Consider the following 25,063-nt stretch of genomic DNA (forward strand, 5'->3'; position numbering starts at 1 on the left):
TTATTTGAAACTAGGCACTAGCATCTACATATTATTTCATACCACTAAGTTCAACTAGCATCTGAGAAATTTAACCAAATATAGCTCTATCCATGTCATGAATCAGAGTTGTAAAAAGGGAAATTCTAAAGTCCTTTTACTATATCAGACCCATGAGATTTAACTCTCCAGGTCTCAGATTCCTCATCTGTAAAATAGGGGTAGACAGGGTCAGGCAGATAGATGGCCTCTGGGGTTCCTTCCAGCTCTAAATCTAAGATGCTGTGAATGTTCTTTGTCTTTGAAATGCCTTGGGTTCCTAAGGGGTGGAGGGGGGTTGGGGGCAGGGAGAAGCTATGTAAAGTGGAACCAGATAAAGCCTCCCCCAAATCCCTGCTTCCCAGTTTAGAAATGTTAAAAGATCATTGCTTGTTCTTTGAAGCCTTTGGACTAATCTAAAAGAGCAACTCTATCTTTCTCTATCAATTCAGAAACAATTCGATTCAGGTAATAATTAGACTAAGTGAAGTAAGAAGTCTTTGATTATATCATATACATATACATACATACATATATATGCACATTATATAATATATATATATATAAAATATATATATACACATGCATTTATTTATTTATTAATAGAAGGTAGGGAGATACTGACCAGCAGGAAAGGAAAATCCTTGAAGCAATTGGTCAAAGAACTGAGTAATTTTTAGGAAAACATTATTCAAAGGGTGTGCCAAAATTTAAATGACTGCTGTTCTATTTGATGAGGCAAACTATTTGCTAAACTTTTACCTTAATCTGAGTTCTCTAACTTTGTTGTATCATATTGTGAAATATTCCTTGTTCAAGAATCCTATGAATGAGGACTTTAAAATGCTTTGTATCAGGGGGCATGAGGGGACTATCAGTTGGAATATTTCTCTCTCTAGGCAGAAAAAGGTTTAGATGTCAAATAACCATAAATTAATTTTTAAAAATTTCTGGCACGGCTTGTGCCTGTAACACAGAATACAGTATTAATTTTTCCTTCATCAAGAGATACAAAGAATCACAATTTTTGCTTTCATTTGTATTTCCAAGAGTTTCATTATAACCTATACTAGTGAGCGTCTGCATACTCAAAAGCAGACATTTTCTGCCTAAGTAGTAGCAGTACTGAGATCCAATCCTGGTTACAATCCAGTGGGTCTGTTATCAAGTGAATGGGTAGCCTTGAAAAGCTCACTAATTGCCTTGGATCACCGTCTTCTGATTCATCAAACAAAAGAGTTGTAACTCCCAGGTACAACCTGAGTAATTGATAACCACAAAGAATGCTTCAGATAAACTCCTAGAGTCCTCATTGTTCAGAATGACAGATGAAGCTGAAAGAGCAAACTGGAAGGTGGTTACCGAGATGAGAGACCTCCCCTTTGTCTTGGCAAACTCAGCCAGGTTGATTGAATTGCACAAAATAGAGACAAAGCTCCAAGATGCCAGTTTGACAGAGTTGCTCTCCTAACTAAGAGTGCAGTTGGGCGGATTAACAGTTGAATCAGAAGTCTGGCTCAAATTAGCTCCCATCAATTTAACCCACCACCAAGTTCTTGCACCTTTGATGTGAACTAATTAAGCTCATGTGGTTTTTTTCCCCAGACTGTCTTTTGCAGCTCTGGAACAGAGCACACCAAATTAGACCCATCTGTCTAAATGGAACTGAGTTCTTTCCCATCATAAGGCATGCTTCGTTACCCTGAACAGAAGCTGCCTTCTAAAATTCCCTAACACTGTGGAGATGACTGCATTATCCCCAACTCTTATCTGGACAAGTAATTATATAATTTTAAGAATAGTGTTTCAATGTTACGTAAAAAATGACAAGGCTGTTCCATTCACAGATTCATAGCCAAAGTTTCTCTGCCCTGGAGGCATGCTCAACGAAGCCTCCAGACAATCTTTCAAGTTCAAATCAACAGCATTATAGATTTCCTTTTGATACAATACTTAAATTGTTATACAGCTCCAAGCTGTCCAAAAGAAATATTTTCTCATTAAAAATGCCCCAACAGGAGGCACTACATAATTTTAACCAAGCACAGAAGTCTTTTGCCACATGAGGTTACATTCTTAAAAGGGAGAAAGGAACCCCATTCTTTACACACGCTATAAAACAAAGTCAGTAGGAAAGAAATCCCTTGGGCAATAGCTGCTCTGGTGCTATGGGGTCATGCTCCAAAGACGCACATACTTTATCTCCCACTAGATGCTTCTAAGGATAAAAAACTTATTCTATTAAAATATGACTGTCCAGCTGGCTATTAAAGCTGTGAATGAAAGGAAGAAGAATCAATTTATAACTGACAACCCTGAAATAGCCTTACTTCCGATCCAAAAACAACTTCATTCAACTATACTTAAGGTCTAATATTTTTTGAGAAAAATTAACAAGTTGATATTTTTAAAAAAAATGTTCAGCTACTTAATAACTGTAATCTAAAGACATGTAAAGTAGTGCAAATAGGTAAAAAAAGATTATGCAAATGTAAAAATAATAATTAGCAAATGGCAGCATTTTCATAAAATTAAAGTTTTGAAAAACATTTTACACATATTACCTCAATTGATCTTAGCACAATTTGACCATGTAGGTGCCATTATGATTTGATTCACTGCCAAGGACACTGAGACTCAGAAAGATTGCATGATTTGCCCATGGCCATATAGCTCATACCAGAGGCAAGATTTTAACTCAGACTTTCCCTGAACCCAAGTCTGGCAGCAACTTAAAAAGTGTTTATCGACTGACCTCTTGATTTTATTACACAACAGGGCCTGTCTATGCAGACAAAGGAACAACCAACTCAGTAATCTGACAACCTGTTTTTATTGAATTACCTTTTCCCCATCTCTTCCCCAAATCCTAAAAAGAATTTGGAAAAGCAAATTAGAGAAGTAGAAGAAAAATTGGGAAAAGAAATGAAAGCAAGGCAAGAGAATCAAGAAAAAATAGTATGGGAAGAGATATATAAAAATTGACTGAGGAAAATAATTTCCTAAAAAAGAGAATTGGTCAAAGGGAAAAGGAAGCAGAAAAGCTCACTAAAGAATCTTCCATGGCAAAAGAGGTGGGGATCAAATGTAGGGAACATTGTCAAACAAAGTTAATTTTGGTTTTGCATAATTGCTTTTCTTTATCATAAGAAAGCCTTTACGGAGGGCTGGAAATAAGTACAATATAATGCAATATATATATATATATATTAGTTTAAAGGAAGAAAGCAATAAAATTAATTAAAAGATGACTGGAAGGGAAAGTCACAATTTAAGGAACTTGACTATTACTCTTATTTAGATATTTGCTTATAGAGGCTTAACATGGAAGAGTTAGTACATATATAGAAAGGTATATAAAAATTCAACATTCACACAAAGAATTCCAAACACTACATTAGGTACATGACTTGACATTAAAATTGTGAAAAGAGCCCTGAACTAGATTCCTGGGACCTGGTTCAAACCTAGCTGTGCTTCTTACTACCTGTTTCCTTGGACAAGTCACTGACCTCTTCAGACTTTGTTTTCTTCATCTATAAAATCACGGGACTGGAGATGTTCAAAGTCCTTTACAGCTTTAAATACTGTGATTCCAACTTTTCATTCTAAAATATGACACTTTTGGAAAATAGAAATGAGAAATCTCTAGTTTAAAGTGTTAATAGAATTGTTAATATCTTGTATAAAGAACATTAGCTTAGGAGGTATAAACTGATTCCCACTCCCTGTAATTTATTCAATTTATGTCCCTACAAAATCTAAGTTGATCCTTTAAAAATTTAATTAAAAATACAAGCTCCTTAAGTGGGAGCCTAGCAGTTCAACTATTCCAGGTAAAATTTTGACAGTAAATGACTATCAAATGGGGCTTATTTGAGCTGGAAAAGGAATCCACTATGATGGCAAATAAAGAAATTAGTTGTACTTTCCACCCTTTAATCCAGCAATACCATTACCAGATCTGTATTACAAAGGGATCATAAAAATGGGAAAAGTACCCACATGTACAAAAATATTTATAGCAGCTCTTTTTGTGGTGGCAAAGAATTGGAAATTGAGGGAATGTCCATCAATTGGAGAATGGCTGAACAAGTTGTGGTATATGAATGTAATGGAATACTACTTTTCTATAAGAAATGATGAGCAGGCAGATTTTGGAAAAAAAAAACTGGAAAGACTTAGATGAACTGACGCTGAGTGAAGTGAGCAGAACCAGGAGAACAATGTACACAGTAACAGCAACATTGTGCCATAATCAACTGTGATAGACTTAGCACTTCTCAGCAATACAGTGATCTAAGACAATTCCAAAAGACTTATGATGGAAAATGCTAAACACTTCCAGAGAAAGAATTGATGGAGTCTCAGTGCAAACCGAAGCATAATATTGTCACTTTTTTTGGTGTGTTTTTTTCCCCTTTTGTTCTGTTTCTTCTTTCACAACATGACTAATGTGGATATGTGTTTTACATGACTGCACACGTATAATTTATACCAGGTTATTTTCTGTCTTGGGGACAGAGGGAGAGGGAGAGAGGACGAAAAATTTGGAACTCAAAATCTCCTAAAAAAAGAAAGTAATCCAAAAGACTCATGATGGAAAATGCTATCCACATCCAGAGAAAGAACTCTGGAATCTGACTGTAGATAGAAGCATACCATTTGCTTTCTTTCTCTTTTGTTGTTTTATTTCTTCTTTCTTGTGGTTATTCTCATTAGTTCAAATTCTTTTTTACATCATGACTAAAATGTTTAATATGAACCCACAAGTAGAGTCTATATCAGATTGCATGCTGTCTTGGGGAGGGGAGAGGAGAGGGAGGGAAAGGAAATTTAAAATTCAAAATCTTATGGAAGTAAATGTTGAAAACTAAAAATAAATTAATTATTTTTTTAAAAAAGAATGTTGAAAATTATCTTTACATGTAATTGGAAAAAATAAAATACTATTAAATTAACAACAACAAAAAATTAGTTGTGACACCTCACTCACCAAATCAAGGTCTTGAGAAACCCTTCGTTTCCGCAGCTCTTCCATTCTTTCACATACATCAGTAAAACAGGTGTTATAATAATCTGCATATTGTTGTGCCAGGTCATCAATGTTTCCCAATGAACCATCCTAGAGGCAAAGGAGGGAGAGAGAACAAAAAAACAAAAGAGTTCATTGCTATTAATAACAGCAACTAAAATAACTGCCACTTCTTTATCACTTAACAGTTCACCAAACTCTTATGTTCATTATCTCATCTGAGCTTTCCAATAGTTCTGTGAAGCAGGGAACAGAAATAGCATTTCCATCAAGGAACCTAGCACAGTCAAAGTCTTCACAGCTATTAAATAGCAGAACCAGGATGCAAACCAGGATGCTACATCAGGAAAGTTAACATGACCTGTAATCAACCCTAAAATTCATTTCCCCTACCTTCTCAGTACAGAGATCTAGAAATGTGAAGAACCAAGCAGTCAGCAGTAAGCTACTCTATGAGCATTCATTCATTAAGTGAATCTTACTGAATTAAAATTTATGGATAGGTATATGTTAACTTAAAAATTAATTATGCAGTGCTATTTCTATGACATCCTTAATAAAAAGGCGCACATGTATAGTAAGGAGCCTAAGCATCGACAACATCATCAATGTTAAAATGAACTAGTTAAGCCTAGAACTAGGTTCCATGACATTTTGTGTACCATCCTATGAATTCTTTGTCGGATAATAAGGGCTGACAATAGTGCACAGAAAACTCTACTGACAAGCCTCAAGGCCACATGTGACCCACTAGGTCTTCAAATGCGGCCCTTTGACTGAATCCAAACTTCACAGAACAAATTCCCTTAATAAAAGGATTTGTTCTGTAAAACGAGGACTCAGTCAAAAGGCTGCACTCAAGGACCTAGAAGGCCACATGTGGCCTAGAGGCTGCACCTTCCCCACCCCTGTGGGTACACCTGCCACCTATAGGTTCTATGAAAGTTAAGGAGGGTAATAAAGACAGGAGAATTTCCTCTCAGACAATAGATGGGGAGGTCAGTACTGAAGACATAAGGCTGGGCTGAACATTCCCATCTGACTCTGCAATGGGTTAGTGAATGGCTGAGGTATCTCCTAGTAGACTGCCTGCCTCCACATCTTTTTCATCACTCAGTACTAAACTCAAAAGTATTAAAGCCTGGACTTCACCTTCTGTCAATCTTTTCTCAGACATTATAGGAGCCTCTAGTTATGATGATTGTCTTCTGCCTCTGGCCCTTTCCAGTTTAATGTCCAGGACACTCGTCTCTGCGTAAGCTCATTGCATAATGAATACTTGTGTAATTTAATTGAATTGCATGCCCAAACTGAATTTGAACAACAATCTCTCTGTTACTTTCTCCCTCCTTCCCCTCCCTTCTTGGGACAAGAGAAGGCACAACCAAGTTTCTCACTAAACCCTGGCCTAAGGCCAGATGGGGCATTAAGGTTTTTAAGAAATGTTTAATTTCATGTGTGTAGGAACATATACTGAAAAAGGATATCTAAATGACTGCTACAAATATATGTAAATTAAACCATTACAGTCTAGGAGAATGGAAGGAGGTACTAGGTAGAACTATAGCTACAGGAAGAATTCTTAAGCAAACAAAGGATCTAGGGGATTTTTAAAGATAAAATAGACCATTTTTATTATATAAAATTTAAAAGCTTCTTCAAGAGAAAAATCAATACAACTAGAATAAGACAACCTGCTAACTGGGGGGGGGGGGGAATCACTGCAGCAAATATCTTTGATAAACTGATATCAAAGATTTACGAGAACTATTGATATAAATAAAAGATCAAATAGCTAACATTCATAAAGCAATTTAAAGTTTGCAAAACACTTCATAAATATTATCTCATTTGATCTTCATAACAATCCTGTGATGTAGGTAGTATTATCACCATTTTAAAAATGGGCTTAAGTGACTTGCCCAGGGTTAACTAACCAATAAGTGTCTAAGGCAGTATTTGAACTCAGGTCTTCTGATGCCATTCTAGCCAATGTGCCACCTAGCAGCTTGCATATTGTGTACATGCATGCATGTATAACATATGTAAACACATACGTACACACATACACATGCATAGGAAAAGGTCATTGCCCCCAGTAGATAAGTATTAAAAAGACATAGACAGTTTTCAAAAGAAATGCAAACTAACCACAAATATATTGCAAACTGGCAGCTAGATGGCAGAATGGGTAGAGTACTGGCTCTGGACTCAAAAAGACTCAAGTTCAAATTTTACCTCAGACACTTACTAGCTGCATGACCCTAAGCAAGTCACTTTACTTCATTTGCCTCAGTTTCCTCATCAGTAAAATGAGCTGGAAATGGAAATAGCAAACCACTCCAGTATCTTTGCCAAGAAAATCCCAAAAGGGGTTAAGAAGAGTCAAACACAAACTGAAAATGACTGAATAACAAAAACAAACCACTCAATATTAGGTGTATCTATCAAAGTAGTTAAAGAAAGAGGGACAAGTCTCATACATCCAAAAACATCTATAGCAAAAAGTTTTTGAAGTTTCAAAGAAACAATATGGGTACCCATCAATTGGGGAAAAGTTGGACACACAGTGGTATATGAGTATAATATAATATTTTTACTACACCATAAGATATAATTAATGTAAAGAATTCTGGAGACTTCCAATACCAAGATGGTAAAGTGAGGAAGGAACCCTCTGAAGCCCTCCCAAATTCTCCTCCAAACAACTAGAAAACCACCTCAGAATTGATCTGGAAGCAGCTTACCATCATGGCAGGAAAGGTCTACTCATTGGAGTGGGAAGAGAGCAAGGTCCAAGAACAGCAACAGCCAGCCTCACAGCAGGGGGCCTGAAGCAAAGCTCTAAGCCTGGAGCAATCCACCAGTGAAGCCCTGCCCTCCTGCAAGCCAGCAGCCCCCTAGTCAAGTGAGCAGTCTGTGGAATGCAGCAAGGATCCTTCCCAGCAACCCTACTCCCCAAGCCACCAGCCACAACTTGACCCCATTGCTGACCAGAAGCCCCATTGTGGGGCTGGCCAAGAGGGAGGTCCCTCCCTTGGGGCCTACCAGCAGAGAGACCCTGTTTCCATAGCAATGCAGCATCAGGGCCCCACCCCTGGAGTTGACCAGCAAAAAGATCCCTCCTTCAGGACCAGACACCACAAAGACTCTTTTACCATAGCAACCCAGGAGCAAAGCCCCACCCCTAGAGCAGGCCAGTAGCTAAACCCCACACCCAGGGGAGGCCAAAATGGAAGCAGTACAAGTCAGGAGGGAAGCCTACCCTCCAGAGACAGCAAGAAGCTAAGCCCTGAAGCCCAGTGAAAGCAGTAAGACCCAGAGCCCCAGCACAAAAATCTTGGAATAGTGCAGGATCAGAGCCCACTCACATAAAGACAGGAAGTTACCAAAAAAAAAAAAAAAGGCAGAAAAAATGAGCAAAAAACAAAAGAAAAAAAAGAGCTTAACTATAGAAACTTACTATGGTGATAGAGAGGATCAAAGCATAGACTTAGAAGAGGACAAAAGTGTCAAAATGACTACATGTGAAGCCTCAAAGAAAAATGCAATTTGGTCTCAGGCCTAAAAATAATTCCTGGAAGAGCTTAAAAAGGATTTGGAAAAGCAAATTAGAGAAGTAGAAGAAAAATTGGGGAAAGAAATGAAAGCAAGGCAAGAGAATCAAGAAAAAATAGTCTATAGTATGGGAAGAGATATACAAAAATTGACTGAGGAAAATAATTCCCTAAAAAATAGAATTGGCCAAAGGGAAAAGGAAGTAGAAAAGTTCACTGAAGAAAATAATTCCTTAAAAATTAGAATTCAATAAGTAGAAACTAATGACTCTATGAGACATCAAGATACAATAAAACAAAATTTTAAAAGTCTTAAAAAATAGAATAAATTGTGAAATTTCCAGTTGGAAAAACAACTGACCTAGAAAATAGATCCAAGAGAGATAATATAAGAATTATTGGACTACCCAAAAGTCATCATTAAAAAAAAAAAAGGCTGAACAACATCTTTCAAGAAATTATCAAAGAAAATTACCCTAATATATTGGAACCAGAGGGCAAAATAGAAATTGAAAAAATCCACCAATCACTGCCTGAAAGAGACCTCAAAATGAGGACTCCCAGGAACATCATAGCCAAATTCCAGAGCTCACAGATCAAGGAGAAAGTACTCCAAGTAGCCAAAAAGAAACAATTCAAATATTGTGGGATTATAGTCAGGATTACAGAGGATTTGGCAGCTTCTACATTAAAGAACCAGAGGACTTGGAATATGAAATACCAGAAGGCAAAGCCGTTACGATTACAACCAAGAATCACCTACCCAGAAAAACTACACATAATCTTTCGGGGTAAAAAACAGACATTTAATGAAATAGAGGACTTCAAAGCATTTCTAATTAAAAGATCAGAGCTGAATAAAAAATATGACCTCCAAATACAAGACTCAAGGGGAATATAAAAAGATAAAAAAAGAAGCAAGAAAGAGAAAACATAAGAATTCAATAAAGTTAAACTCTTTCTATTTTATGTGGCAAGATAATATTTATAACTCAACAACTTTATTACTGTAAGAGCAATTAGGAGTATATGTAGACAGAGGACATGGATATAAGGTGACTTTCATGGGATGATACCCTAAGAAACAAAATAAAGGGATGAGAAAGAAAAATTGCATTGGAAGGAGGAGGGAGATTTAATGGGGTAAATTATCCCACATAACAGAAGCATGAAAGAGCTATTATAATGGAGGGGAAGATGAGGGGAGGAGGTGGTGGGCAAAGCTTAAACCAGGGGTGAAAAATCTGTGGCCTTCCAGGTCCTTGGGTGCAGCCTTTTGATTGAGTCCAAGTTTTACAAAACAAATCCTTTTATTAAGGGGATTTCTTCTGTGAAGTTTGGATTCAGTTAAAGGACCACACTTGAGGACCACATGTAGCCTGGAGGTAACAGGTTCCCCACCCCTGGCTTAAACCTTACTCTCATCAAAATTGGCTCAAAGAGGGAATAACTGAGTTGGATACAGAAATCTATCTTACCCTATTAGGAAGTAAAAAGGGATGAGGATAGTAGGATGGGAAGGGGGACTGATAAAAGGGAAAGTATATTCAGGAGGGCAGTGATCAGAAGTAAAATATTTGTGAGGAGGGAAAGAGTAGGGGGTAAGAGAGAGGGAGGGGGATAAAAAAGTGAAAAATAGCATGAAAGGAAATACACAATTAGTTATCATAACCATAAATGGGAATGGGATAAACTCAACCATAAAACAGAAGTGGATAGCAGAATGGATTAAAAACCAAAATCCTAAAATATGTTGTTTACAAGAAACACATTTGAAGCAGAGTGATAACACATAGGGTAAAGGTAAGGGGCTGAAGGTGAATCTATTATGCTTCAACTGAAGCAAAGAAAGCAGGGGTAGCAAGCATCTCAGACAAAGCAAAAGCAAAAATAGATCTAATTAAAAGAGACAAAGAAGGAAACTATATCTTGCTGAAAGGTACCATAGACAATGAAGTTATATAAATACTAAACATGTATGCACCAAATGGTATAGCATCTAAATTTTTTAAGGAAAAGTTGAATAAGTTAGGAGGAAATAGAAAATAAAACTATAATAGTAGAAGAAGCTTAACTTTTCCCTCTCAGAAGTAGATAAACCCAACCAAAAAATAAACAAGAAAGAAGTTAAGGAGGTGAATAAAATTCTGGAAAAGTTATATATGATAGATCTCTGGAGAAAAAATGAATGGGAATAGAAAGGAATATAACTTTTTCTCAGCACTACATGGCACCAACACAAAAATTGACCATATATTAGGACATAAAAACCTCACAACCAAATGCAGAAAAGCAGAAATAGTAAGTGCATACTTTTCAGATCATAATGCAATAAAAATTATATGTAATAATGGACAAGAGAAAGAGATTAAAAAAGTAATTGGAAATGAAATACTCTAATTCTAAAAAACAAGTGGGTCAAAGAACAAATCATAGAAGCAACTAACTGATGATTTCATTAGAGAAAATGACAACAATGAGACAACTTACCAAAATTTATGGGACACAGCCAAAGTGGTACTTGGAGGAAATTTTATATTTTTAATTGCTTACATTGATAAAATAGGGAAAAAGCAGATCAATGAACTGGGCATGCACCTAAAAAAAAAAAACTTAGACAAAGAACAAATAAAAATCCCCAAAAACACCAAATTAGAAATCTTGAAAAATCAAAGGAGAAATGAATAAAACTGAAAGTAACAAAACCATTGAACTAATAAATAAAACTAGAAGCTGGTTTTATGAAAAAAAAACAATAAAATAGATAAACCATTGGTTAATTTGATTTAAAAAAAGGAAAGAAAAAACCAAATTACTAGCATCAAAAATGAAAGGGGTAAATTCACCATCAATGAAGAAGAAATTAAGACAATTATTAGGAGTTATTTTGCCCAATTATATGCCAATAAATTTGACAGTTTAAATGAAATGAATGTTTACAAAAATGTAAATTACCCTGATTAACAGAAGAAATAAAATACTTAAATAACCCAATCTTAGAAAAAGAAATTAAATGAGCTAACAATGAACTTCCTAAGAAAAAATCCCCAGGAGCAGATGGATTCACAAGCAAATTCTACCAAACATTTAAAGACAACTAATCCCAAAACTATATAAATTATTTGGAAAAATCGGTGAAGAAGGATTCCTACCAAATTCCTTTTATGACACAAATATGATGCTGATACCTAAAACAGAAAAAGAAAATTATAGACCAATTTTCCTAATGAATATTGATGCAAAAATTTTAAATAAAATACTAGCAAAGAGATTACAGCAATGTATCACAAGGATCATATGGTAAAACCTAGTGGGATTTATACCAGGAATGCAGGGCTGCTTCAATATTAGGAAAACTATCAGTATAATTGACCATATCAATAACAAATCCAATAGATACCATACAATTATCTCAACAGATGCAGAAAAAGCCTTTGCCAAAATACAGCACCCATTCCTATTCAAAACACTAGAGAGCATAGGAATAAATGGAGCTTACCTTAAAATGATAAGTAATATTTATCTAAAACCATCAGCAAGCATCTATAATGGGGATAAGCTAGAATCCTTCCCAATACAATGTGAAGCAAGGATGCCCATTATCACCTCTATTATTTAATACTGTACTAGAAATGCTAGCTATTGCAATAAAAGAAAAAGAAATTAAAGGAATTACAATAAACAATGAGAAAACAATAGTACCATTCTTTGCAGATGATATGATATTATACTTAGAAAATCCTGGAGAATCAACTAAAAAACTACTTGAAACTATTAACAACTTCAGCAAAGTTGCAGGATACAAAATAAATCCACATATATCATCAACATTTCTATACATTACCCATAAAGTCCAGCAGTAAGAGATAGAAAGAGAAATTCCATTTAAAATAACTATAGACAACATAAAACACTTGAACGTCTACCTGCCAAGACAAACCAAGGAATTATACAAACACAACTATAAAACACTTTTCACACAAATAAAGTCAAAGCTAAACAATTGGAAAAATATTAATTGTTCATAGGCAGGCCAAGCCAATATAATAAAAATGACTATTCTCTCTAAATTAGTCTATTTATTCAGTTCCATACTAATAAAACTATAAAAAATTGTTTTATACAGCTAGAAAAAATAACAACAAAATTCATCTGAAAGAACAAAAGTTCAAGGATGTTAAGAGAATCAATGAAAAAAAATGTGAAAGAAGGTGGTTTAGCCCTACAAGATCTTAAACTGTATTATAAAGCGGTAATTATCAAAACAATCTAGTACTGGCTAAGAAAAAGAGTGGTGGATCAGTGGAATAGATTATGTACAAATTACATTATAGTAAATGACCATCGTAATCTAGTATATGATAAACCCAATGACCCAACCTTGTGGAACAAAAACTCAGTTTTTGAAAAAAACTGCAAGTAAAACTGGAAAACAGTATGCCAGAAACTAGGTATAGACCAACATCTCACACCATATATCAACATAAGGTCAAAATGAGTACATGGTTTACACATAGAGGGTGATGCTATAATCAAATTAAGAGAGCATGGAATAGTTTATGTCAAATTTATGGATAAGGGAAGAATTTAGGACCAAAGAAAATATAGAGAGCATTACAAAATATAAAACAGAGTATTTTGATATATAAAATTAAAAAGGTTTTGCACAAACAAAAGCAATGCAACCAAAATTATAAGGAAAGTAGAAAACTGGAAAAAAAATGTAATAAGTATCTCTGATAAAGGCCTCATTACTGAAATATATAGAGAACTGAGTCAAATTTATAAAAATACAAGTCATTTCCCAATTAATAAATGGTCAAAGGATATGAACAGGCAGTTTTTAGACAAAGAAATCAAAGCTCTTTATAGTCATATGAAAAAATGCTCTAAATCATTACTGATCAGAGAAATGCAAATTAAAACAATTCCAAGGTACCACCTCACACCTATCAGAGTGGCTAACATGACAAAAAATGAAAATGTTGGATGTTGGAAGGGATGTAGGAAAACTGGGACACTAATGCACTATTGGTGGAATTGTGAACTAATCCAACCATTTTGGAGAGCAATTTGGAACTGTGCCTAAAGGGCTTTAAAACTGTGCATACCTTATGATCCAGCAATACCACTGCTAGTTCTATATCCCAAAGACATTTTAAAAAAATGGAAAGGACCTATTTGTATAAAAATATTTATAGCAGGTCTTTTTGTGGTGGAAAAGAATTGGAAATTAAAGGGATGCTAATCATTTGGGGAATGGCTAAACAAGCTGTGGTATATGATTGTAATGGAATATTATTGTGTGGTAAGAAATGACAAGCATGATGATTTCAGAAAAAGCTGGAAAGATTTACATGAACTGATATATAGTGAAGTGAAGAAAACCAGGAGGAAGTTGTACCCAGTAACAATACTGTTTGATGAAGAACTGTGAATGACTTAGCTCTTCTCAGCAATACAATAATCTAAGACAATCCCAAAGGACTAATGATGAAACACACTATCCGCCTGCAGAAAACGAACTGATATTGATTGAATACAGACTGAAGCTTGCTATTTTCACTTTCTTTCTTTTATTTGAGTCTTCGTGGACAAAATGACTAATATGGAAATGTTTTACATAATTGAACATGTATAACCTATATCTGATTGCTTACCATCTCAGGGAGGAGGGAGAGGAAGGAGAGAGAAAGACAGAGACAGAGACAGAGAGACAGAGAGAGACAGAGAGAGAGAGAGAGAGGGATATAATTTGGAACTCAAAACTTTAAATAAAAGTGTTTAAAAAAATGAATAAAAAAGAATTCTAGAAATTTGGGAGTATTTCTAAGGACTGATGCCAACTGAAGAGAGCAGATCCAAGAGAATAACTTACACAATGACCACAATAATGTAAACTAAAATAACAAAGAAAGTTATTAGATATAGGGAGCTAATAAAATTATGTAAGACCAAGAGTCATAAGCTAATGGATAAATAAAGGATAGGATCAGTTCTCAAAATAACTGCAAATGATTAATAATCAAAGGATAGATTGTTCCAAATCACTAATTATATGAAAAAGGCAAATCGGAACTATTCTGAAGTTTCATCTCACATGCAACAAGCTGGAAGACATGAGTTTAGTCACTTCTGGAAGGACTAAACATTAGCACGTTAAGAAATTATTGGTGAAACTATGAATTGGTCCAACCATTGTGTGTAGTATTTGGATTTAACTAAGAAGGTTACTAAGATATCCTTATCTTTTGACCTAAGAAATTCCACTGGTAGGCACGTACCACAAGGAGCTAAGACAGATAGAAAAGATACCAAAATGTTAACAAGCAGCATTTTGTGAGGTAGCAGAGAACTGAGAATCGAGAGTTGTCACAGATTAGGCAACAACAAAAGAAACTGTGATATTGGAATTTAATGAAATATAAAAAATAATGCATGTGAAGAATAAAGAAATGGGTGGGAACATGTTTATGCACTAATATGAGGAATAACAACAAAACCTAACAGTGTAGAAGTATAATTACCAAGCTTGTTTCTGAAGTGATGGGGAAATTTGCCTCCATCCCTTCTTTGCACAACTGAGGGACGCTGGGTCTGCAAAACTGCAGAAACTATCAGAACTGGGTGATGGGTTAGTTTTGTTATACTACTGTGTAATTGGAAAATAATCATATTTTAAAAAGGAAGTATCAATAAAACTTTAATTTTGAAATATTAAAGAAAAGTCAATTTAATCATTCTTTTTATCATATCTTAATACATAAATATATTGAAGCTAATGTTCTACAAATATCCAACATTTTTAGCTTAAATATCATTCCTTAATGGAATGATTCATAGGCTTTTTTTGAGTCATGGACCCATTTGGCAATTTAGTAATGCTTATAAACCTCTTTTCAGAATCTATTCAAATGCATGAAATAAAACATATGAGATTACAAAAGAAACCAATTATGCTGAAATATAGTTATATTTTTTTTAAAGTTCATCAATACCAGGTTAAGAACTCCTGCTTAATGTTCCCTAGGCCTTGGTTTCTTCTTTTGTAAAATGGGGTTGTGCTAGGTGACCCTTCTATATCAGTCCTTTTCTAGCTTTGAATTTATCATCCTAAAAACATCATGTTGGAAAGATAGTTAACATTCAATACAAAGCAAACAGAGAACTATCCCATATCCACCTCAATGTAAAGAGTTTAAGTTACCAAGTCAGTCAGGAAAGATAAAAATATAATTTTAAAATGTTATTCCCATAGTTAGGTTAGGGTATTAGGGAATTTTCATGGAACATTAACTAGTTTTTCAGGATACTTATGTTAGCCATGATCCTGTGGCATATAATGAGTATATAATGTGTCTAATATTAGCAATGGATTCTTAATTGCAAATGGCGGCTTTCACTAGCTGACCTTTAAAAATATAGATGTTATATTGTTGAAGGACTGTAGTCAGCAGGTATTGGAAAGTACAAGTATTTAGTGGAATATAAATAAAAACTAGCCCCAGTCTTCCATATTTCTCTTTTTGTAAACAATTAAGGAATAGGGAAACCAAAGCAAACAAGAAGGGAAAAATATTTCCTTATGTTCCTTACTTTTCCCTTTGGGAACAAAGAGTCAGCATTTTAAGGAGGGAAGGAACTTTAGAGATCAGCTAACCCTACCACTTTTTAATGACTAACAATTATATATAAGCACAAAACGAAAACTCACAAATTTTAGGTCATGAACTTCAAGAGAAAAGACCTAAGTTTCTCAGGTCTGTAATTCATTGAAAGCATGAAAGGCAGAACAAGGGTGTTAGATGTGATAATGATAAGATAACACATGAAAAACACTTTAACCTTAAAGCCATATTTAAATGTTAGCTATCATTATTTTTATTATTATATTGCAGTCCAATATGTTAAGATTACTTAGATTATGGCATCTCTAATTAGAAAAAGTATTGTTAGAAAAAAATCATATCACCTTCAAAGTAAACAATTTTCTGTTGAAAAAATTTGGACCTAAGAAAGTGGTATAATGCACTTGTTTAAAAGATTGATTGAAGGAATCAAAGTTAGAAGCATTGTACCAATGTGGCCCATCTATAGTGAGCTTAAAGCCAAAATACCCAGTTTTGTTTTTCCAAATACTGTTCTAGCCATCATTGATCCCAAACAGCCAAGAAATTCCAGATACTATTTGATTGGTACCAAATGTCCCATTTCAGCAAATTTCCCTAGACTGTTTTGAGTCTTTGTTATTTGATTCCAATGCATGTGTATATACACATGTCTATATTACAAAGAATGTGTATATGTATTTCCCTTCTTAAATAGATATATATATATATATATATACACACACATACATATACACATACACACACACTTCCCCTTACAGGTAAGGGAGAACATAAATTAACTACTAATTATGAAATGAATTCAGCAGAATCCTGCAACATCTAACAACAGAGGTCATCATTCTAATATAAATTTATGCTTAGCCCATGGGTGGACTAGACACAGTAGAAGAGACAAAACCTACCATCTCTTTAATTTCTTTTTCTTTCTTTCTCTCTTTTTTTTTTTTTAAGGCAATTGGGGTTAAGTGACTCGCCCAGGGTCACATAGCTAGTAAGTGTCAAGTGTTTGGTGTGAGGCTGAATTTGAACTCAGGTCCTCCTTACTTCAGGGCCGGTGTTCTATCCATAGCACCACCTAGCTGCCCCTCTTTAATTTTTTTTAAGCAAGCACTAAGACATACTTCTTGTTCAATCCCTAGCAAAGAAACTGTCTGAGTTCAAGGTTTACAGAGATTATGGACATTGGAGAAATTAATCTGAAGAATAGCATTCCTGTCTGCTTTTCATTTGCTTCTTTTAGTAAATCCACTTGGAACAAAGGTAAAAATGTCTAAAATTTCACTTACTCCAACCAAGTGCCAGGGTGAGGAAAAAGGAGGATAAAACTTAAGTTTCAGACAATGATATCTTAATGTAGGCATCCTATATAATTTGAGATGAATTAAAGGGTAATTTTAAGAATTGTCCTTTACTCACAAAAACTTATATACCATATACATATTCAAGGCAATCCAAATTTTTATTTGCACAAAGGAGTGTACTAGGCTCTGATGGGTGGGGAATACAAAAGCAAAAAATATCTAAACAGGCCTTGCCCTCAAGGAGTTTTAATATAATAAGAAATATGATACATGAGCAGATAAGTAAGAGAAAAGGTAAAAGGGAGACAATGTTAAGGAGGAGACAGCTAGGTGGCTGAGTGGATAAAGCACTGGGCCTCCAGTCAGGAAGACCTGCATTCAAATGTGTCTTTGGACTAGGTGTGTGACCCTGGGCAAGTCACTTAACCTCTGTTTGCCTTAATCCACTGGAGAAGGAAATGGCAAATCACTCCAATATCTTTGCCAAGAAAGCCCCAAGGACTGTATGGTCCATGGGGTCATGAAGAGTCAGAAGTGCCACTACAACAAGAAAATGCTAAGGAGAATAATCTATATTTGCCTTAAGGCAATGGGAAAAAGGAGAGATATTACTACTTTCATCAGGGATGCAGAGAAGAGGTGTTGAGAGATCAGGGAAGATGTCATGATCCATGAAACCATAGGGAATATCTTATGCTGACAAATGACAAGCCAAAGGTTTGGTGAGATTTTTAAAAATATGCATTTTCTAGTATGTACACATATTCCTAAAACTCCCTCAGTCTTACATTAGTAAGAACGCACCCATCACCTCCTTTTTTCCACTCACACAGCCACCACCCTAGTTCAAATCCTTACCACCTCTCTTAGTTTATAGAAACAGCCACCTAATTATCTTTCAAGACTCAGGCACCTTTCCTAATTGTCCCAGCTACTGATGCCTTCCCCACCCCCACCCCTACCAAAAGAAAATTTAGTAGCTAATTTATAAATATTTTGCATATACCTGTACCTGTACATCTCCCACAATCAATAAGCTCTTTGAAGAGAGTCTAGCACACAGCAAGGCGAATTGAGTGACTTATTAGAATGAGATACCCCATTACTTTGCCCCCCTCTAAAATACTCTTCAAGTACATTCAATATCATTAAAAAAAAAAAACCGACAATGAAAAGTATCTGAACTTTCAAACAGTGGCAGGAATGAAGCTGAGATTCTTAAGAATGTTAACTAACTAGAAATTCTATTTGAGAAAAGACTTGTTTCCTATTGCTGAAAAGAGTCATATCACCAAGAAGTAAAATTTTCTGTTTGGGATATACAAAACAACTGTACAATCTTGGGAGAGTGAGTGAAAGAATGTGTGACATTGTGTTGGTGGGGCCCAAGCATCCCCTACTGCTCTATTACTCAGCTAAAAAAGCCAAGATCCCAACTTTTGTTTTTCCACACATGGGTCTAGCCAACCTTGACCTTAGGGATACCAGATATGATTCAGTCTAACAGAAGGTTCTTCTATCAGTAGACTTTCCCAGACTTTTCCTTCAGGATGGTCCTTTTGTTCGTTTTTAAACTTCTTTTATCTCCATTCTACAGGGAAAGATAAATTAATTAAAAGCTTGGGAATAGGGGAAGATTCCAGTCTATTATTTGGTTCCCAGCTTAGCTCCTTATTCTCTTATCTCCTTGTGTTGACGCCATTTTCTGCTCTATTTGTCACAAAAACTTGGATCTTCTTTCAGCAGACTCCAGTACCAAAGAGTAGATTTTGATAAGAAGAGAAAACACTAGAGAATGGAAGTGGCTAGGTAAAAGACCATTGCCCCCAAATGTCTTGCCTTTATTGGTCTGATGTTTAATTAAGTGATGCAGTACCTCCATATTAAGTAAGGGTTGGGGAAGAAAGAACCTTTCTCACATATGCAGGAAAGAATTTTGCTCAGCAAACTCCACAGAAAATTAATCGGAAGAAAAGGAAGCCATGTGACTATTCTTTATTAAAACTGAAGCCTCACCTCATAACCCACATCATTCTTTGTTATTAAGATGCACCATACCATGTTCTGTTGTTTAAATATAGCAGTTCAATAAAGGCAAAAGCCCAGTTCAGATGTGCTTAAATCTGGGATATCATCTGATAATAGTTCAGGTCAGCATACAGAAAACCAGGCATCTATCACCAATATCCATTAGATGTGATGATATAGGTTCTCAGTTCCAGGGCTCTCCCCCAAAAAGATGTCTCAAGGAAAGTTTGTGACTGACAAGAAAAATCAGTTTCACTTCTGGGAAGTGGATGGGGGTGAGTGAGGATCTCACGCTTATGTTCATATTTTATTCTCCACTCCCAGTCAACTCCTTCCAAGGAGCAAAGGGTCAGGTTGGGCGAATCCAGAGCCTGCAATTTAAGACAGGGAGGGCAGGGAATTGGTTTTTTTTTTGTTTGTTTGTTTTGGTTTTTTTTTTTTCCCTTAGTTATAGCAGATACAGTTAGGTGGCATAGTCAATAAAGTGCTGGATTGGAAATTGGGAAGACCTGAGTTCAAATTCTGTCTCAAATGTGTATTTGCCGTTGACAGGTCACTTAACCTCTCTCAGCCTCAGTTTCCTCATCTGCAAATAGGGCAAGATCATAATAGCACCTATATCCCCAGGTTGTTGGGTGGAATAAAATGAAATAATATATGTAAACTGTTACTAGTACAACTATGACAGTAGAAGAAAACTCTCTCTGGCTCTTTGCCCATCTCAATGACTTCACAAACATGCCATGAATCAAAATCATACAATTCCCAAGTTAATTTACTAATAACGTGACATCTGCACACTTGTCCATGTTTCCTCTGGTAGTTAGCGTTCTTGAGTGTTCACCTACTTACTCCACAGAAGAAGGAACACTGACAATGCATCAGATTGCAACCCAAGTATCAAAAGTCCTCTTTGCTCATGAAACATTCTCCAGCCTTAAAGGCTCCCTTGAAGGGGCCTATTTCCTTGGAACAATTAAGGGAAATGCCTTCACCTGAAGTCACTAACAGTTGCAAACAATAGTTTATGTAGTTGGGTTCCAGTCACTCCTATCTATTCTGCCACTGCCATATCCCAGGAAACCCTTCAAATCTAAGTGGGCTCTTCAGGCTACAGTTTCTGAGTTACTGAGAAAAGGTTGCTAATTTAAAAAAAAAATTCTCTAGTAGTGAAGAGTTTCTCTTAATTATTTATCTCTTACTCCCACACAACCACCCACACAACTCCTCATAATTTGGGGGTCTGGGAATTATCTCAGTTGCAGACGGAAAAAAAATGAAACAACATACACACAGCTGCATAATTCAACCCCAGCCAAAGACAGCAAACATTTCACACCCAGCAATATCCACCCCCATTTGATGCTCAGCAAATAATAATTTGGGGGGGGTGGCACATCTGCCTTATGCTTTCTCCAGATGTGAAATAAATGCCTATAATTACCATGTCACATTAAGCCTTGGTGATTTAAGTGCTAAAAAAGACAAACAAAAAAAGAAAAATTATTATTAAAGAGAAGCGTGCCCTGTCTGCCACCCCTCCAAAGAGTCTGTTATGGCCCCTGTCAAATGGAATAACAGAGCAACAAAAAAAGTTAGTTGCTTTATCAGATCTAAATCCCTACATTTTTCAAGATTGCTAAAGAGGTTACACCATTCTTACCCAGCCTGTTCTTACAAGATCTAGCCAATGAAAATCTGGATCCACCTAAAATATTTGTAACATTACTCTGTAGTTAAATAAGGTATCTGCCAACATTGATATCCTTAATAACACCACACCTATGACATTTTTCTTCCGTGGTATTCAAAGGATTCCACATCTGCCTTCATCTCCAACATTCTATATGTTAACCCTAGTAAGTTAACAAAAGGCATGACATGTAAAAGTCACTTCTAACTATCAAACTCACCTTTAGGTTTTCCTTACTCTTGCTACAACTAATATGGTTATTGAAACATTTAAAAAAAAATTTATCTAATTTTCTTTAAGGACATTCCAAAAATAGTTTTCTGAAAAAACTCTGATGGTTAGTCAAACTACAAATGCACTTTGATCCCAAAAATAGGATATGGCAGCCAAAAACACTAACATGATCTTAGAGAATATTCATGTGCAAGCTTAGGGAGCTGATAGTGTCACTGGAGTCTGCCCCGATCATACAATATCTGAAGTACTATGCACTACTTCAGGTGTCCAAAGTTGATAAGCTATTAAGCTCTGAAAGGAAAGCAATCAAGAGAGTTAAGGGCCTAAATTTATGCCACATAAGGATCAGTTGAAAGAACTATGGATGGTTAGCCAGATGAGAAAATTCAGGTGTCCTTCACAGCACTCTTCTAGTATATGAAGAAATATAACATAGAAGAGAAAAAAGACGTATTTTGCTTGGCCCTTGAGAACTAGGCATGATAGCTGGGGACTGATTTAAGGAAAAACTACCCAATAATAAAAGGAGGCAGCTGCCTTGGAAGGTAATGGCTTCCCTTTCCCTACAGATTTTCAGATTAAGGATGGGCCAACCACATGGCAAGTAGGAAAGGGGGCTGAGTCTTGAAAGATACTAGAGATCCCACTGCATGGCAGACATTAGGGACTGTCAGTCCAAAGGCACAAGAAATAAAGACAAACACAGAGATAAGAATTATAGTTATGAGTGAGGAACAGTAAGGTGCTTACTTGGACTGGCCGGTATAATAGATTAGAAAGGTACACTGGGGCTAGGTTGTAAAGAGGATTACAACATGTCAGGTATGCTCCAAAGAGGATCCTTCTTTAGGTAAAAGTTACACTAGATGACCTCTGAGGTCCTTTTAACGTTGAGATTTCATGATTCAATGAACTTTTGGTCTAGAGTTCATACCATATTACTTAGTTGATTAATTTCATTTCCTCTTTCTTTTAACCTTATCCTCACGCACTTTACTAAAGTAATGTTGGTTTTGGGATATGAAAATTATATTTCCCACCAAGAAGTTTCATTTTTTGTTGTTGTGAAATATTTGAGTCAGTTTATCTTTCAACAAAGTTTCCTATCACTCACTTAAACACACACACACACACACACACACACACACACACACACAATCACATTTTTGGACAAGTGCTCAGTGGGTTTTTTTTTCCTCCTGATTTTACTAGGTAACTAGCACCCCTCGTTTCACATGATGGAAAACTGATAAATGTTGTGGGATCAGAGTGTCCATATAAAAATTAATTTGCAAAATTCACATGTTAATAAACTATCATTTATATATTTTCTGGTGACAAAGGCCTATTGTGTGCATAAATAAAAATTGTGTGCATAAATGACTTTACAACACTAACAAGAGTTGGATAGGGCAGCTATTGTTATCCCCATTTAACAGAGGAAGAATCTGTGGTTCCACACAATATATTGGTTTGCCCAAAGCCGCATTATTAAATAATGACAATCAAGATTCAAATCTAGGTCTTCTGTCTCTAAATCCAGGACTCTTCATACTACACTGTAGTAGCAAACTACAAAAGCATTATTGTTGAGCTTAAAACATAATGCAAAAAAATCAAAGATATGAGCACCACAAAGTAGGATGGAGATTGAAATTTTTTAATGTGGCATTTGTCACTTTTAGGTCCTAGGAAATATGTGGAATTAGATTCAAGTATAGTAAGTATTGGCAGCTAGGTGGCTCAGTAGATAGAACACCAGGCCTGGAGTCAGAAAAACCTGAGTCCAAATCAGAACTCAAAAGACTTACTAGCTGTTTTGACCCTGGACAAGTCATTTCACCCTGTTTGCCTCAGTTTCCTCATTTGTAAAACAAACTGGATAAGGCAATGACAAACCACTGTATTTTTGCCAAGAAAACCCCAAATAGGGTCATGAAGAGTCAGACATGACTGAAAATGACTGAGCAACATAGTAAATATCAAGGTCCACTTGGGCTAAGGTATATGTTGATGGCTGGTGAGGTGATGAGAAGGAAGAAGGCATGATTACAGAATTTCAAAGAGCTGACATAGGTCTTAATCACCAGTTGATTTAACCCCCTTCATTTTAGAGATGAAAAAACTGAAATTCAGGGTCAAGTTGATTTGGCTAAGGACAAAACTAGTGAATGTCAGAGCTAGGGTTATGTGGAAGCATATTAAAAAAACAAACTCCCTTTTGAGTTTAATTGAAAATTTGTTCTCCAATTTAAATTCAATTCGAGACCTTTCCCCAAATGATGGAAATTTGATTTTAGCAGACTTATGCCTATGCAAAATATTGTACGTATATTTCTTTCTTTGACAACTTGAACCCAGATTTTCTGTCTTTTGGTCTGGCACTTATTCCATTATAACACACTGTTTCTTAGTTAAGACACAGGGGTGGGTACATGCCCCAGGTTTCTTACTATTAAATATATGGATTGACCTATCGAGGTGCTCCCGAAGAGCAAAGGCAGGGAGGATTCCAAGAGTGGACAGAAGGAAGGAAATGGATTCTGTTGGCCTGTCCTTCTCTGACTCACTGCATTCTTTTTCTAATCAGATTGTCTTATTTGTATCATCTAGATATAGCCCCTAAATATAAAACACTAAAATACAGAGAAACTTAAACAACTTCACAGTGTTTACATCCCTCAGGGGATTGACCTATCAGACCTTGAGGCTACAAGTTCCCCACCCCTGAGTCCTAGATGCTTTCTCCCATGCTAGAAAGAGAGAGGGAGAGAACATGTATGCAGTACTTTCAGTATGCCAGGAACTGAGGGATACAGATATAAGCAAGCATGACAGTCTCTGCCCTCAAAGAGCTTATATTCAATGGTGGAAGGTAATACATAAAAGGGTACTTGAAAAGGGGCAGGAAAGGGGAACTGGATATCCCTACTGTGAAATCTAGGCCCCTCACCCAGATCAGGTGAAAGTTCACCTATTTGGTCAGGCCCATCTTTTTTTTTTTTTTTTTTGGTGAGGCAATTGGGGTTAAATGACTTGCCTAGGGTCACACAACTAGTAAGTGTCTGTCCTGAGACCAGATTTGAACTCAGGTCTCCTGACTCCAGGACCCGTGCTCTATCCACTGCACCACCTAGATGCCTAGGCAATGGTCAGGCCCATCTTTTAGCTTTCCCCAGTCTCTGAACAATATAGTACAGGTAAGAAAAGGCACTGAACTAGGAATCAGATGACAAGGATTCTCACTTGGGTTCTACCACTTAGGAACTCTGACCTCTCTGAACCTCATTTACAAATCTGTGCTGCCTATTCTCATAAGACTGCTGAGAGGATCAGATATGAAGGTCCTAAGAAAACTGCAAAGGACTATAAAAACACAAGATATTATTGTTATTGTTGTTGTTACTATTATCATTATTATTATTTCAAGTGTCTCTGTCTCTGGACAGAACATTTTTGGCTTAGTGCAGGTGGGTCAACTGGGTTGGTCATGGGGGAAAAAAAAACAAGAGGAAAAGAGAATAATTTTTTGGTATCTGAAGACTTTGTACAATGTAGGTATG

The 25,063-nt window shown here is 36.0% G+C and overlaps 1 protein-coding gene across 2 annotated transcripts in view; it reads right to left on the bottom strand.

The window, feature by feature from the left end:
• SASH1 (SAM and SH3 domain containing 1) overlaps window positions 1-25,063 on the bottom strand; it is a 400,079-nt gene that overhangs the window by 168,372 nt on the left and 206,644 nt on the right. For both annotated transcript variants that reach the window (XM_027857970.1, XM_027857973.1), the window contains exon 2: window positions 5,015-5,143. In XM_027857970.1, coding sequence (XP_027713771.1) covers window positions 5,015-5,143 — 129 coding nt within the window. The remainder of the gene's footprint in view (window positions 1-5,014; window positions 5,144-25,063) is intronic.

The sequence above is a fragment of the Vombatus ursinus genome, unplaced genomic scaffold, assembly GCF_900497805.2.
Source record: "Vombatus ursinus unplaced genomic scaffold, bare-nosed wombat genome assembly UNPS02012602.1, whole genome shotgun sequence".
Classification (NCBI taxonomy): Eukaryota; Metazoa; Chordata; class Mammalia; order Diprotodontia; family Vombatidae; genus Vombatus; species Vombatus ursinus.